This window comes from Copadichromis virginalis, linkage group LG22, assembly GCF_057382275.1.
Source record: "Copadichromis virginalis isolate Kocher_CV1m ecotype Utaka linkage group LG22, C_Virginalis_male_GT1.1, whole genome shotgun sequence".
Classification (NCBI taxonomy): domain Eukaryota; kingdom Metazoa; phylum Chordata; class Actinopteri; order Cichliformes; family Cichlidae; genus Copadichromis; species Copadichromis virginalis.
In genome coordinates, this window is record NC_140638.1 from 21477228 (window position 1) to 21494445 (window position 17218).

General features: G+C 41.5%; 1 protein-coding gene across 1 annotated transcript; it reads left to right on the top strand.

Moving 5' to 3' along the window:
- Positions 1-292: 292 nt before the first annotated feature.
- Positions 293-13277, top strand: satb1a (SATB homeobox 1a). The gene is made up of 11 exons (XM_085446081.1): positions 293-747; positions 1245-1474; positions 1735-1911; positions 1995-2121; positions 2712-2835; positions 3869-3980; positions 5636-6168; positions 8734-8931; positions 9207-9362; positions 11028-11231; positions 12172-13277. The coding sequence occupies exons 2-11, from the start codon at positions 1258-1260 to the stop codon at positions 13051-13053; spliced, it is 2730 nt and encodes a 909-aa protein (XP_085302207.1). The 5' UTR covers positions 293-747; positions 1245-1257; the 3' UTR covers positions 13054-13277.
- The last annotated feature ends 3941 nt before the right edge of the window (positions 13278-17218 follow it).

The window sequence follows — 17218 nt, forward strand, 5'->3', positions numbered from 1 at the left end:
CCTGCTCCACTTTGTTACCATGGAGAGCTCCAATACCCTAAAGACAATAATAAGTGCGTGCACAGCATGCGGCAGAACATAATAAATAGATTTATGCGCAATTGTCACATTTAATACATTTACGGAGCGCGCTAGTGAATTCATTATTACACCATATGTTAATGCAGCTGGGTCCGTGGATTTTAGAGACTGTGTAGGGAGGTCTCCCCCTCCCCACCTCTCTCTCTCTCTCTTTCTCTCTCTCTCACCCTCTCTCTCTCGCTATCTCTCTCTCCTCGTGCGCACAGCGCTTTGAAGTGTAACCAACAACTGCTCTCCCTGAGTCAGTGGTCTAATATATGACAGGAAATATACTCCAGGAGCTCCTCGGCGCACATTGTTCTTTGTGGAGCTTGATCCACAGAAGCAGCGTGCCCCGGTGCTCTGGCTGGGAGGTCGCTCACAACTTGTGCTGAGGCTAGTTTAATCGGAAAGCAAAGCGCTGTCGGGGAACAAGGGAGGATCGATCGAGATAGTTACTCCTGACACAAGGGGAAAACGAGAAAATTCAGATGGTAAACGGTTATTGTGAGTAATAGGACGCACAGGAGCGTGTCGCGGGACATACAGCCGGGAGAAGCGGATCTGTTCTCCAACTAGAGATCTATGGAAGCGGGGAGAACCATATGGATACAGACGCCGTCTGCGGGAATGGGCTGCTGATGTACGATAGCGGGTCGGGCATGCACGTTGTGCAGACTGAAACAGGTTGGTTTCGCCTCAGTCAAACTTCAGCAGAATCAGATGTCGGACTGTTTTTTTAGCTGCTAACATTGAAGCGAATCAGCGGCGCTTACAAGCGGTGCACCGGGAGGCGACGGCAGTTTATTGTGGGGAAACTGCGCTGTAGCATTCACTGCATCTTTTTTGTTATAAGGGATTTCAGTGGTTAGCCTCAAAGAGGCATCTGGGTGAAGGTCATCCCCGATGCTGAGACAGATATTTAAACCTTTGCGTGCACGTGTGTGTGTTTAAAAATATATTTTATTATGGCTACTTTATGTGGCAGTTTCCAGCTCACATTCTCTTGACGTTCACTATGTATGCGAATGTTAGAGCAGTTTGCAGTTATTTAATTGGTGTCTATGAGTACATATAAAAAAAAAAGTTTGTCAATAAAAGTTTAAGGAGAACTGGTATAAGTGACTTTTATTAGCTTACCTAGTGTAGTATTTGATGTTTAAGCGTCTTTATCTCTGTATTAGTGTAAGACCACAGATGGATCCCTTGTGTAATGGAATCAAGAAAGCTGAGGGCTGTGATCTTGCTGTAGACCCTCGCCCTCCTCCTGCTAAGCTGGCTCGAGTGGAGCAACATGAGGGGGGACCCTCGACCCAGGAGAGGAGCAGACAAGGTAGTCCTGTGGCCAAAAACCCCTGCATGGCACAGAAACCCACCACAGCGAGGTCACAGGGAAAGAGCTGGCACAGCAGAGGTACATGGGGTGAAAAGATGAAGCCTAGGGTTTGAACCCATATATGTATTTTTTTAGTTTTACACGGATCTTCTGTGATTATGGCTCAGCTGTGTTATCAAATTCATTGAGCTTATCTCATAACCCTAAATGTGTTTTTTTAATTTCAGCTAGTTCTGATGCAAATGCATGTATAAAAAAATACTTTGTATAAGTTGATGAATTACTTCTAATTACCCAAATGGTTTGGTGTATGGCATCATGCATGTCTGTCACCGCAGGGAGCCTGCTGCCGGTGTTCTGTGTGGTGGAGCACACGGAAAGCCCTTTGGAAGGAGAGAGGAGAGAAGAGCATGCTGAGTTTGTGTTGGTTAAGAGAGATCTGCTGTTTAACCAGCTGATAGAGATGGCCCTGCTGACACTGGGATATTCACACAGCTCTGCAGCACAGGCAAAAGGTAAAAACACTTGCAGTGCAAAGAAAGCGCAGCTTAAACTCTAAATCTTTCTTATTTTCACCTATGTATGTGCGTGTGTTCAGGTCTGATCCAGGTGGGTAGGTGGAACCCGGTGCCTCTGTCCTACGTAACCGACGCTCCAGATGCAACAGTGGCAGACATGCTGCAGGATGTTCACCACGTTATCACACTTAAAATTCAGCTGCACAGGTAGAGAGCAGACAGCACTCATATCAGTATGTTTGCCTTCAGGGTCATATCTTTGTCCTGTTTGTGTGAGTTATACATTGCTGCACAAATGTACATTCAGATGAAGTTTAAAGTGGTTAAATCATAGGTTTTAGTAATGACACTGAGTCAGCATATGCAATACCAGCACTTTGACACCAAATGTACTTTTCCTATTGTTTTTTTTATATATATATATTCTATGAAAACAGTGTACTGCAAATAAAGACGGACCTGATATCATTATTGTTATCTGAAGCTTCTTGAGCTTAAGTGTGCTTGTGATTTCTTTATTGCATTAGACAGTACATGTGCTTCAGCATTTAGACAACAATCCATGTTGGTGTCTTCTTGAAGGGATACTACTGAGCTTCTCTGGCTCTGACCGGAGCTTTTTCAGTAAATAACCATGTTGAGAGATTCTAATGAAATATGCCATTAAGTTACATCATGGAAGGTCTAGTAGTGTTTCACTTTGTTGTCAAAGTAAAACACTGCTGAGCTTAAATATACCTTTAAACAGTAATATACTAAAATCATCTAGTTCTTTTTTTTCTTTGACCTTTGTGTAGCTGTCCTAAATTGGAGGACTTGCCAGCCGAGCAGTGGAGTCACTCGACGGTGAGAAATGCTCTGAAAGAGCTCCTCAAGGACATGAACCAGAGCTCACTGGCCAAGGAGTGCCCACTGTCCCAGGTATACAAAAGAGAGATAATAATCTAAACTTGACTAAAATTCAAAATTAGCATTTAACATGCATGCAATTTAATCTTCTGTGCCCTCTTTGACATGTGGCAAAGAGTAAGCAAAGGGTCCAGTAGTTAGACAGGAAGTCCAGATGCAGAGATAGATAAGGTGTGGGGGCAGAGCACAGGAGGGAGAAACAGATAAAGAGAGATGGTTATCTCCTTAAAAGCCATGCTGCCTGCTTGCTGCCTATCTTGATCCTGTTGATTTTCAGTCCTTTGCTGTTTAGCCTTTTCTGCACTCTGGACTGATTCAGCGATAATCTAAATGTAATATCTTCAATTCTTGTGTGTTTAATTAAGCAAATACAGACACAACTGCAGAAATAATTGTCATTAATCACGCAGTGTTTGGGGAAGGCCTTTTTATGAATATTCATAATTATCAACCTGGTCGATCTATTATTTTGCCCGAGGCGTAGGACAGCTACAGTCTGATAGAGGATAACTGTTCACCGTCTTCTCTCTACCTCAGATTCCTCTCTTCTCTGCCGTGTTAAAATGTGATACAAGCAAATCCTTCCTCCCCCATCTCTCTTCCTCTCCTATCACTACCTTAACCCCCCTCTCTTGTTTGCGGGAAGCAGATTAAAATAAATATGAGAAGATGAAAGGTGTAATAAGATGTAAAGATTGCACAGGATAGTCTTCAGGGACAAACCATGTGTGTGTGTGTGTGTGTGTGTGTGTGTGTGTAAGAGTGAGTGAATGAGAGACAGAGGCATAGTCTCTGATGACCTGTAGTGTTTTGTTTAACTGCACACTCACACACGCATGTATGCATGGATGCATGCATACCCACACAGCTCACACACTGACACTCTCATCTGTCTTTATTATCCTATTTACCTGGGGGTCTTTTTAATAACACAGATCTGAGTTCATTAATATCAGATGTGTGAACAGCTGAGACACCCAAGCCGCCCATAGCAGGAGCTCAGAAAATGTAATGAATTTCTATTGTCTTTTCCCCTCTGTTTCAGAGTATGATATCATCTATTGTAAATAGCACTTACTATGCAAATGTCTCAGCTGCCAAGTGTCATGAGTTTGGCCGATGGTACAAGCACTTCAAGAAGTCCAAATGCTTCAAGGGTGAGAGAACTCAAAACACACCTGTGAAGTATTACAGCATGTCTGATACACTCTAGATACTGATTATATGAGCTTTGTCCTACTAACAGGCGTCATACACTTTTAGCAACTTGAATAAAAAGATGAATGCTTCACCATTTTCATTTTATAGGGAAATTTTACAGTGCAGTAGCAGGAAAAGCTGTTGAACCCTTTAAAATAAGCCGTATGAATTTGTTTTTAGAGATAGCCAAATCGTTGAATAAGTTATAACTATGAACAGATACAATTATTTTATGAACTTTTACAAAAATAGTTGTATTCTTCAAAGTAAACCTTTGATCTTGGTTACACACAAACACAGTTCGGTGCGCTTTGCACATTTGTGACATTACTGTGGTGACAAAAGTTCGCAGGCATCCACCAAAACATGCAATTTAAAAGTGCCCCTTTATTATAATTCAGCACAGTATACCACTGCCAGTTACCTATAACCTCAATATTACACATACAGCCGAATTATTACCAGTACTCCTCAAGGGATTTGGATAAGATTGTCCAGTGTTGAGTTGGTGGGGTGATGTCAGTGGCTTCTGCTCCTCAAATGCAAAAAAATCTTAGCTTATCTTAGCTTAAAAATCATTAACTGTTCAACAATGTCAACAAAAAAAAAGAAAATATTGCATGAAAGCAAACTTTATGATAGAAGTGTTGTAGGAAATTGCATGCTATTAGATTAGTACTTAATAAAGTGAAAGTTTCCCACCATTGTAGGTGTCTCCAAGACCAGTTTGTGCAAACCGCACAAACCACCTGTCACAACTACTAAACATGTACAATACAGATTAAAAAAAAGTCTCTGAATATCTTTGCTGATGACCACAAATGCTATTTAAAGCAAGGACTCAGTAAACATGGAGTCTAATCCTTGAAATATGAATGGAGTACGTCTTAGAACAACTTAACTTATAAATTAAAGATGATCTTGAACAGGAATCATATCAGTTCCCAGACAACACCCATCTACCATCTGGGGCCAGGATGTTGGTGTCAGCTACACAGCTGCAAAGTGTCATGACTGTATTGTACATGATTGTGATGTAACCATGAAGGGACAGGCTTACACACCTGCCAAACCTGCCAAAGTTCCCAGAACTGGCTTTTCTTTTTTATTCGGGATGAGGTTTTACCAGTACGACAAACAGTAAAATACAAAATGCACAACAATAAAAGAACCAGAGCCCAGAGAGACAGTTAATCAATAAATTGTTTATGGAGAACACAAACCACTACTTAGGGCAATAAAAGTGGACTGTATTCCAAAGTGAAACCATGATCCCATGGGTGGAATACAGTGGAGGGAGTATTATGATACATCAAGATGCTTAACTAGCTACAAAATGGCTTCAAATGAAGAAAATCTATCTTCTGGTCCAGTCTAAACTTAGGCTTAAACCTAACAGAGATGCCAGTTGATGACCTGAAGAAGCTTATTTTGTTTTTCTTTACTTAAACTTGCGATCATATATGACCTGGTGACCAGATATTGAAGAAAACCTGGGTTCACCCACTTTTTCCTGCCACAATGTAAATCATCCTGTGACTTGGAGATGTTATTAGCACTTGAACAATGAGTAAAAAATAGTCCTGCCTCTTCTTTCCTTGTCCTTTACCAGACATTGACAACTTTTCTGACCAGTCCTCACATATGACCCTCAGCCAGCCAGCCACTGGTACCCCCGCTGACCAGAGCTCAACTCTCCTTTTCCCTCGTGGAGCGGTTGCCAACATATCCAACTGCCCACCTCTCAGTCTGCGCCCTCCTGGGCTGGTAACCCAGCCTCTGAGCTCCCAAATGGTCAACCAGCAGCTGGTGATGGCCCAGTTTCTAAACCAGCAGTATGCTGTTAGTCGCATGCTTGCTGGCCAGGGTTTGGCATCGTCACCACAGCAGTATCTGAACCATCCCCCTGTAGGGAGGGCTCCTGCCAAGGTCTTCTCTAAAGCTCCTGATCCCCAAGCCCTGCAGCAAGTGCAGTGCGGCCCGGGTGGAAGCTCTTCTGCCGGACTGCAAAACCAGACCTTGGCTGCGTCTTCCACTGGACCATCAGAGGTGCCGATTGACATCTACCAGAACGTGAGGGAGGAGCTCAAGAGAGCAGGCATCTCCCAAGCCGTCTTTGCCCGGGTGGCATTTAACAGGACCCAGGTATGGTTGCAGGAGAGAGCAAAATAAAAGATGCTGAAATCAAATTTTAAAGCAGTTTTCAACTCTTTGGTGGTGATTAGGTTGCTCGTGCCCTGGTGCTGCGGTGATAGCTAAGTGTGTTCTGTGAATATGTGAGTGTGAGATGGTTGGCACACTGGCATGGCCTTTGCCGTAGTGCCTCCTCCCCCTTGTGCATGTGTGTTTGTATGCGTGTGTGAGTGTGTGTTTGTGCCAGCTCTCTGCGGCACAAAGCCGGTGCCAGCACTGAAGCAGCAGCTGGGCCAACTAATCACAACCCCTCAGAGAACTGCTGCCTCCCTCTCTACCTCTATATCTCGCTGTCCATCTCACCACCTTTCATTTCATCATTAGCCCTTCTATTCATTTAATCTCTAACCCCCATGGTCAATCCATCTATATTTAATCTCTCCCTTACTTTGTCCATTGGTCTCCTTCATTTTGTATCCATATCTCCCTCTACTATCGCCTCCTCTCTAACACTAAAATGCTTTGTTGTCTGTGTCCATCATCTTATATTCACTAGTGTGCCCACAGAAATGGGGCTCAAAGGACCGGCTAAGCCCGTTGTTATTATTATTATTACCTTCATTATCATTTTCATCACAATAAGCAGAGTTAGTTATTATCCACCCCCATGTTTCCCTGTTGCCAAGTCCAAGGTGCTCTGGTGCCAGCCATACAAGTTGGGCACGATGCCAAAACGTCATCTAAAAGCGAGGGAAGCATTTGTCATTTGACGACTCACATCAAGCCTCCATCTCTTCAGAAGGCAGGGTTTGCTGGGCAGCTCCAACCACAATCTATTATTTGAATAGGAAGGCTGTTTCCTCTAAAGCCATTTCTCTGCCAGTGTGAAATCTGATTTCCTTTCAGGGAAGGAATCCCTGAAATTTGCATGTGGTGTTTGAACGCTTCCCTGTATAGACAGATACAGACAGAATAATGCTAGATGTACAGGCGAGCAGCATGCTAAGCACTGACTAGAAGCTGGCTGTGAAACCCTAAACTGCAAGGTTTTGTCAAGATGCCACTGAATAGGATTCAGAGTTGGATACGAGGCTATTGCTGAATTCCTTTAGTTTCACAAGAAACTTTACATTTATCATCTTTAAATGAAGACAGTGAAAGAATACATAATATTTCATGAGACCTTTTCCATTTGTGGTTCCTGAGAGACTGGAGCTTTTAATACCTGACCTGAATCATTTTGTTTGTGAAAGCTGAACATTCAACATGAAGGAAAAGAATTCAGGTTTATGAGTTCATATAGCTTTAAAGCAGAATTACAATATCTGTCATCCCTCTGTACAACTGAATGCTTACTTTTCCTCTGCTTCAAAGAAATGTTGCAGTTTGGAGTTAGATGAGCTCATCAGTATTGCTATCATATTTGATAAGAGCATTACTGATTGTTATCTTAACTCAGTAGTTCTTCTGGCATAAACCTTTTCAGAAAATGTCTATCTACTGTTAAGAATGAGAAATGATCCATAAGTAATTCTAGAAGAATAAAGGTCAGCATCACGGCACTGGTGAAGACTTGTTTCTTTTTTTCTATCATATATGGTGATCATCGCTAACCATTTCTCACTTGAAGGTCGAGATATTATCTTAAGTTGCCGCTTGTTTTAAATTATGTGAGTTTTGAATAAAATGAAGAAAGCAAAGTTGGTGTCCCTTAAACCATTTTTATACCACTAACATCATGTATGTTATACATTACTATATATAGATCGACCTGGAAAGGATGTGCTGCTAGGACATTTACTAACATGTACTTGAGAAGCCAGATGGCAGTCCTGTGGAGGTAACAATGTGCGGTAGAGAGGGCAGTGGACTTTTTGACCAGATTGTATAACACAATCTTGGAGGATGAGAGGATGCCTCAAGGATGGAGAAGAAGTGTGATGGGACCACTTTTCAAGGAAGAGAGAGTACGTGAGTGAATGACAGGGAGACAGGTGGAAAGGTGAACATGCAAGGAGCAGACTTAGAGGTAGATGAGTTTAAATACTTGGGGTCAACAATCCAAAGCAACGGAAAATGCAAAAAAGAAAGTGAGAAGAAGTGTAGGCAGGATGGCTCTGGTGGAGACGAGTGCCAGGGTTGTGACAGAAGGATAGCAGGAAGAGTGAAAAGGAAGGTTTACTAGATAGTCACGAGACCTGCTGTGATGTATGGTTTGGAGACTAGCAAAAAGACAGGAGGCTGAGCTGGAGGTGGCATCACAGGGACAGCTCTGGTTGAGCAGTTTGGAGACAAAGTTAGAGAGGAAAGGCTGAGATGGTTTGGACATGTGCAGAGATGGGATAGAGGATATAATGGACAAAGGATGTTGAATACTGAACTTCCAGGCAGGAGGAAAAGAGGAAGTCCTCTGAGGAGAGGACATTCACAAGGTTGGTGTGACAGAAGAGGATACTAAGGATAGGGTGAGATGAAGATGGTCTGCTGTGGTGACCCCTAAAGGGAGCCGCTTATAGAAGAAGGAAAAAAATCCATCACAAGTATCAACTTACGCTGATTTTTCTGTGTGTTTATCAGGGCCTACTCTCTGAGATCCTGCGAAAGGAGGAGGACCCGAAACACGCCTCCCAATCTCTGCTGGTCAACCTACGGGCAATGCACAGCTTCCTGCAGCTCCCAGAGGCTGAGAGGGAGCGCATATACCAAGAGGAGAAGGAGAGAAGTCTGACTGTATTCACACCCAGCTGCAACAACACGCCACCGAGGTCCTCACAGGTCAGCCAGCAAAAGACTGAAAGACATGAAAACAAAAGTCTTGTAAACCAGCTGTGAAAGGTTAAAGTTGTTCATAAAACAGCATTGAAATATTCAAGTGTGAGTTCTGTCACTTGGCTCAACTATGCCTGTGTTAGCTCTCAAAGTGGAGCATTTTCAAATAAAAAAAACATAAAAACCTTTGCCTGTTATCTGTTTCATAGTCCTCCTATTGCCCATTACTTTGCATAGCCTGTATTTAAACCCGGTTTTCCTTCTTGTTTGCTTCTTTTTAGTCAAGACTGTCCCCAGTTACAGCAGACAGAGGACTGCGGACAGACAGCTGCGTTCTCAATGTCAGCGCCTCTATCTATGAGGAGATCCAGCATGAGATGAAGAGAGCCAAAGTGTCTCAGGCGCTGTTTGCGAAGGTTGCCGCCTCCAAGAGCCAGGTACTTTGCTTCTTGTTAGTTTAAATCTGAGCATACAAACCACCCAATCGTTTCTATCGCTTGATGAAATGCTCAATTTTAGCATTCATTTATGACTCCATCGCCTCAGTTAAAGCAGCGATGGATACCGTGTGTGGAGGAAAGCCCAGATAATCAACCAGCAGCTGTACTCTGCAGAGGACTATCATCAGTGCATCAGACTGCTATTGTGTCCTAAATTATCGCTTTAATAGTCACCATACACACATACACACCACTCGCTTGTGCACACAAACATACAGTAAGAGCACATGCAAGTAAAACGTGATCGCGCGCACAGAGACACAGCAACACTAATACAAATACACACACACAAGCACGATTTGAGTGTTTATTGTTCTCATTTTTATGGCGGCCCCATAAGCTTGTTATTGCCTTTTGTTTTGAGGATAATTTCCCTTCATGGAATGGGGGGATTTTAGCTGTCTCATTTTCTCTTCCTCTCGAGCACATCTCCAATTTTTAGCTTCTTTCTTGCTTGCTTTCTTTTTTCTTTTCTTTCTTTCTTTCTTCTCCCATATAACTCCCTCTTCTTTCTACTCATCATCAAGATGTTTGGAGGTCATTCAGCGGTCATGCCAGTACAGCCAGGTGGTCCAAAACCCCTGAGGTTCTTTCACTGGCCTCCATTTTTTTTACCTTACTTTCTTTAACCCCCACCCCTGTTTCCCTTTATTCTCTCGCACTCTCTCTATCTTTTATCCCCCACCCCACCCCCCGTATTACCCGGTTGTTTGGCAGGCAGAGCCATGCAGCATCTCCCTGTTCTATCTGCACTGTGCATCTGGATGGCATTGTGTGCTAGAGTTGGGCTACAGCCAGGTGTGTGTGTGTGTGTGCGCGCGCGTGTGAGCATATCAGCTTGCTTGCAAACATAATCATCCTCAGTTCATGAGTCTGAAACTAGCTTGGCTTTACGTTCCCCAATCTGTCACTCACAAGTTTCTTCCTTCATGATACACAAACAATTCATGCTGATAAGAAAATCTTGCTATAATCTTCAGATTATCTGGCAGATCCAAAAAATTTTTTTTTTGATTTTGTATGTATATTGAGAACACACTGAACCAGTTTGGAGTCAATGTATAGAGAAAGTTATTGTGAATTCATTTTTTTCCCCCTTTGGTCAATCCCTTTCACTGTATATAGGGTGCCAACATATATAAGCTAATTAAATGTAAGGCTGCAAATGCTGTCGCTAAACATGCATCTTCAAATTTCTGCTGGCAGTCTACAAGGCTTAAACTGAACCCCAGCTTAGCCTCTTTTTTAATGTGTGAGTTTACTCATGTTCTGCAACCTTTAAATTACCTTTTTTTATCTTATCAGTCTGCTGTACTGTACTGTAAGCATTTTAAAATAGACATAAACAGCCTGAAAGGGGTTGTCAAACATAACAGCATAGTCATATTGATATGGTCACGTTGTGTGATCTAAGTGTGTCGTTGGGGAGAAAACAGCAGCACTTTGTGCTGGAAATTTTTCCAGTGACATGACTAAACACATTGAAACTGAATGTAAGGCTGCTTATTCCCTTGCCCTTTATTAGTGAATGTGCTTTTAAGATATTTTAAGAGTTGTTAAGCAACTGTAGCCACCTTGTGCATATGCACATATTTCCTGTAGGGATGGTTGTGCGAGCTGCTGCGTTGGAAGGAGGAACCCAGTCCAGAGAACCGGACGCTGTGGGAGAATCTGTGCATGATCCGCCGGTTCCTCAGCCTGTCCCAGAATGAAAGAGATGCCATCTACGAACAGGAGAGCAGCAACATGACTGCACAACAGCACTGCATTGACAGGTTCACCCTGCTAAGCAATGACAATACATTGGTAAGACTTCCAAAAGTGACAAACATTATTATCAACAGACACTCTGACTTCAGTAGATCTTGCTTGAGAAGAAAACTATTATGTATTAGAGTTTTAAACAGCTATATACATGGCAGAAAACACTTGAGGCTAAGGTGTACTGACTTTAATTTTGTAATTTAAAAAAGTTATGGATAAAAAGTTATCAGAAATCTGAAAGTGAATACATCACATTGAATGCCAATAGATCTCTAGGGCGTGCAATGGAAAAGCAGCAGAGTAATGACAGCTAAATGCCAGAGATGTCAGAAAAAAAAAGATGATTACCACATTAAGCAATGATCCGTGAGGCTGATTAGTTATTTTTCTTTCCCTTCCATTGCTTGTGCATGGATTGATGGCTTGATTATAGGACAAACTCAAAGATAAAATGGTTGCATACCCTTCTGTTTGTGAACATACAGCCCACTGCCAAGCATATCATTGCATCATTGCCCATGTAGTGTTGACAAGAAAAGTCAACACCACATGGGCAAATTCAGATCCTGATGTGCATTTGCAGACATCAGTTCTGGGTGGCTGCACTGCAGATCACCTCACATGTGAACACTAAGGAGATTAAGATCAAACGGTCTCCACTACCCTTGATTTCACACCAGCCCAGATCATCGTGTCCTGTGCCTTTGCTCATATAGCAGCAAATCAGTGTCTAAACTCTGCAGATTCAATTAGATATGGTAAAAAAACACAAAAACAAAACACAATGGATGGGTGTGCATGTTAAGTTGTAGTTTCATTTTAACATAAAAGGTGACATTTCTTGAGCGAAACAGTCTCTGTTGACTTCACTTTATTTCATTCACAACTATTTAAAGTCAAACATAGTACTGCTCACACTCAAAACTAGAAAAATTTAAATACCAACCTTTTTGCTCTAATCACTTCTAATTTCTCTCATCAGTACCAACGCAGCTCTTTGATGCCACAGCAACACCATCTACAACCCCATCAACCCCTTCAGCCCGAGACAGGACCTCACCTTTCCCCGACACAACCCTGCGCTGCATCGCCAGCCGAGTCTGATGCTGGCGGTGCCTGGCAGCACTTGAGAGTACATTTGCAGGGCAGAGGCAGCAGCAATGGTGAGAGAGGGGACAGTAAAGAATGGGTTGAGGGTGGAAGAGAAAACAGGGACAGTTTAGGTGGGGACTGGGGTTGTGCTGGAACCGTGAGGGACAGAGGTGCAGAAAACAGCGAACAGGTATGGGATGGAAATATAGGGAAGGAAGACATAGATGACATCACGGGAGATGGCAAAAAAGGGAAGGTTAAGGAGAAGCTGTCTGTGAAATGGCCCAACATGAAGAATGAGGAACAGTGTAGGGCTGGGGTTTGTTCAGAGACAGATAATGAGGTAGAAAGTTACAAGGAGGTCCAATGTCAGGGGTTAAATGTGTCCAGAGATGCCCTCGGTATCCTGCAAAGTTTCATCAAGGACGTGGGCCTCAACCCAGACGAGGAAGCGGTCCACACCTTGTCTGCCCAGCTGGGCTTACCTAAACATATAATTCGCAACTTCTTCAATAGCCAGGACCAAGGACAAAGCCAAGACTACAGCCCAAAACACAGTCGCGACCACAAGCATTACTGCACAGACCCAAACATCTTGCAGGCTAATGTGACTGCACAGGAACTGGAAGAAGGTGGAAAAACAGAAACAGAACAAAAGGAGGAGAACTTAACAGGAAGAAATGAAACAAGTGAGATGACTGTATTAAAAGAATCGGATGTTGGCACTCAAACTATTCCCCCTATGAAGGAAGAGCAGGAGAGCTACATTTAACCCGCATACATCCAGTAACATACAGCAGCTTGGACAAGCCATACTTACCATTTAGACCCAGGACCGGGTGCTTCTCCTCTCTGAAACATAGCAACTTCGGTGCAAATGCTTCTCACTTAAAATATTGCTCCAGTCCAGAGTCACAGCGTGTTGGTATTTATGTGTTTATAGGCTTGCATTGTTACACACTGTGGAAAGACTAATAAAATACTGTGTATACCACAGCTTTCATAACCAGAGACTTAAGTTATGTAATTACATAGAAAGCTGTACTGTGATTTGAGGATTCTTGATGCACTTGAGACAGTTTACTGTGACTGAACTTTAGTACATAGTTTCCATGTATAGTTATATTTCTGGGTGGAGTGCTGGGAACCAATACAATGAGCCTCAGATTACATATCTCTATTTAAAAAGAGTAAGTGTAGTTGGTTGACTGACATTTTTGAAAAACGGCCATACCAGAAATGCCTTGAAGAGAGTGGCACTGCCAATCATGTTGTTCTTTTGTTTTTTTTAGGTGTATCTTCACCATTTTTGTTTTAATTGTGCTAACCGTGCTTTGTGGTTTGGCTTTTGTCTGAGTCGTTTACTCTTTACCTCATAAATTTCACTGTTCACGTTTCGCTCTTATTAAATAACAAGTTTCCTGTTGTCGTTTTAAATTAAATACTTACTGGGAAAGGACTGGGATCATGTAACACCCATAGTATGTTACTAGCCACATGATTACATTAAACAATATGTCATCTTATAAACTTCAAGTATAATCATTTGGAAGAAGTTATTTTCTAGGGACAGATGCTGATGATGACATTAAATTGGTAAAAAAAAAAAAAAAAAAGCCAGTGTCAATATTCTTTATATATAAACTGTATATACAGACATGTGACAAAGAAAGTTTGTGTACTGGCCCACTCTTGTTTACAATGTTGATTGAGTTTATTGAAGTTTGCACTTTTGCACAACTCTCCTAAGGTCCTACCTCATCATTTTAATCAATTATTGAGGTCTGGACTTTAACTGGGTTATTCCAACACATTTCCTTTTTCAGCTATTCTGTTGCAGTTGTGGGATCATTGTCATGTTGCAAGATGCAATTTTTGCCAAGTTTAAGTGGTAGGAAAGATGGCCTCACATTCGACTCTTTAATACTTTGATATACAGAGGAATTCGTGGTCAACTCAGTGGCTACAAGGTGTAAGCCCAAATAATCACCCCTCCTCCACCATGCTTGACAGTTGGTACAAGTTGTTTGTACTGATATGCTGAGTTTGGTTTTCACCAAGTGTTGCACTGTGCATTATGGCCAGACATCTCTACTTTGGTCTCATCAGTCCAAAGAAGTCTTGTGGTTTGTTCTTTGCAAAGCTAAGCTGTGCTTTTTAGAGAGAAGAGTCTTTCTCTTGGCAACCCTTCCAAACAAGACATACTTGTTCAGTCTTTTTTTTCCCAATTTTTCCCTTCTAACAGAGGCCTGTAGAGTCTGAGACGTAGCTCTTGGGTTTTCTGCAGTTTCTCTGAACATTGCACAGTCTGACCTTGGGGTAAATTTGCTGGGAACAATGTGTCATTTTGTTAACTCACACACACGAATGCTCCAGACTGGCAAACTGCTAAAAAATTCTGCTTTTATAGAGGTGCTCACATTTGCTGATGATCAGTTAATCAAGTGTATTTGATTATCAGTGGGGTCTTTGTTTACTAACTATCCAGCATTGCATTTTACTTAACAGCCTAACACAGAGACACACTCCGCTCCAAACAGTGTTGAGACTACTGTAAGGTGTAGTGACACCACTTCTAAGTTGCCATATGCATAATTTTCTTCATTATGTTCTGCAAGAAAAAAAAGGTATTGTGTTGTCACACATCACTAAATTTACATGATAATGCTGATATATCTCTGATAGGCCGACACTGGCCAATAACATCAGCCAAAAGATGGACAGGCTCCATAAACAGTGACATTTGAATTTACAAAGAATAATACAGGTTTAACTGCAGAACCTATTGAGCCACTAAATAAAATAAAGGACGAATAACCAATCAGAATGGTATCTAAAATGTCTGTACTTGAAATGGTGCAATGTTTATTCCTATATCTCAAGATTGTCCAGTATCAGGCTTATCATTATATGCTAACGAATGAACAAGTTGGTTTCTGAAACAGTGTACACATAGAATTTCTATTCATGTTTGAATCTGTAAATCTCTCAAAATATACAGTCAATATTTTAAAAGTCTTTTAAAAGTTTAGTTCTCATTTTATTCTTCCCATAGAGTGGGCTGCAAGTGTGCGCAGTGTTTAAAGTTTAGCTCTGAAAGAAAGACTGTGAACATAGTGTATATTTAAAAAAAGAAATTTGGAAAATGTTTAACTTTTAACATGTTTTCATTATAGAGTGCCAAGAGTGACAAAATGAATGAATTAGATACACCATTAAATAATTAATTAAATGTGTCAATAATTAATTAAAATTGGAATTAATTAATTAATTAAATATTGATGACACATTTAATTAATTATTGACATATTTAATTCATTATTTATTTGTTTGCATTTTAATTAATTATTGACACATTTGATTAATTATTTATTGATGTATTTATTTAATTCATTTTAGCAGTCCTGACCTCTGGCTGTTCATGAATTAATTTTATCTGTCAGCCTCACCCATCAAACTCAGGGGACAGCGTTACTGCTGCCACTGCAGCTTGTCTAACACCTGATTGGTTACAATGCAAAGTAAGGTCGATCCTAGATAATCGATTGCTATGAACTGGTGGTAGTGTGGACTTGGGGCAGCTTGGAATCCCACGATGCATTTCAAATCCCAAGCAGCAATGGTGCCGGTACTCTAAACTGTAGGTAAAGTTTTAAAATACCCTGTTTTTCTGTCACCAACTACACTTTTAATGTTTTAGCCACGAATGTAGTGGAGTAGTCTTCACATGCCTGGTCAGCTTGTCACGGGACACAGACACTGTAAATGTGTGAATGTGTGTGTGAATGGGTGGATGACAGGTTGTGTAAAGCGCTTTGGGGTCCTTAGGGACTAGAAAAGCGCTATACAAATACAGGCCATTTAATTGCTGACCTCATATCAAATGTGTACGTAGACTCAGGAATGTGTTTTAAATGAGCATCGTGCTGTACTAAAATCTCTGCGCAAACAGTGCCTGGCATTGTCACGGGAACATCCGTGTATTAATACATTTATTAAATGTATAAATGCTATTATACTTGATTCTAATCTGCTGCTGAGTGTCTTACACTGATGGAAATGCAGATAACATAGAACATGCAATAACACCTGTTCAGCCAATCACATTCTTTCCACTTTGATCTGCAACAAACTGAAGCGTTGATCTCTTTTACAGCAGTGTTGTGTTGCACTGCTATATTTTTGTGTTCTTTATACTGTGGAGTTCACGTCTCTGGAATAGTTGGCAGTAATAAGGATGATTTTCTGTAAAAGAATATCGATATGACCTGTGAATTAAATTCGTAGATGACCGTTAGATTAGTTTGATGCTGCCGCCACTTTCATGTGACCGAGCTGGGAAACTCGGGGTTAACTTAGAGAGCTGAAGATATCCTGGATATGCTGACCTCGCTCCATGGTGTACTGGGCTCTGAGGCAGCAGCTGGACTGCCCGTTTACCCTCATGATTAATATTCACAACAAAAATATTAGTCGAACATTGTGAAGTCTGTGCTTCACAGTGTCTAACAAGCTTTGTACAGTTACTACATGATGGAAACACCAACATTATCTATTTGAATAAAGGTTATGCGTGTATACACAGGTCATGCTGATTACTGAACAAAAAAAACAAAGATCAGATGTTAATCAGATTTGCTCTCTCCTTAAAGATATGTTAATGCTAGTTATAATTCAGAATTGGCGACTTAAAACAAGTATGACACGTATGAACATCAAGAAATAAAGACCTGATAGATATAACCTCAGTAAATAAAGTTGGTGCACAGTCAGTGGAGGTTATGACATTTGTGTACCAGGACCTGAGCTTTGTCGGCGGTATAACAGCTCGAGCATTTGCGATGCAAGCAGGTCTATCACACACTTTGCCGTGAGACTGGGCTGGGCGGACATCTCCGAAATCGTCGAAGCACTTTTGCAAAGAGGCTCTTTGATCC

What these genes read in the sequence shown, in the direction of transcription:
- satb1a (XM_085446081.1), top strand. Translation starts at nt 1,258, where the DNA reads ATGGATCCCTTGTGTAATGGAATCAAGAAAGCTGAGGGCTGTGATCTT. An exon ending in GAAGTCCAAATGCTTCAAGG is followed by an intron (nt 3,981 to 5,635) that starts GTGAGAGAACTC and finishes GTCCTTTACCAG; the next exon opens with ACATTGACAACTTTTCTGAC. An exon ending in TTGCCGCCTCCAAGAGCCAG is followed by an intron (nt 9,363 to 11,027) that starts GTACTTTGCTTC and finishes TATTTCCTGTAG; the next exon opens with GGATGGTTGTGCGAGCTGCT.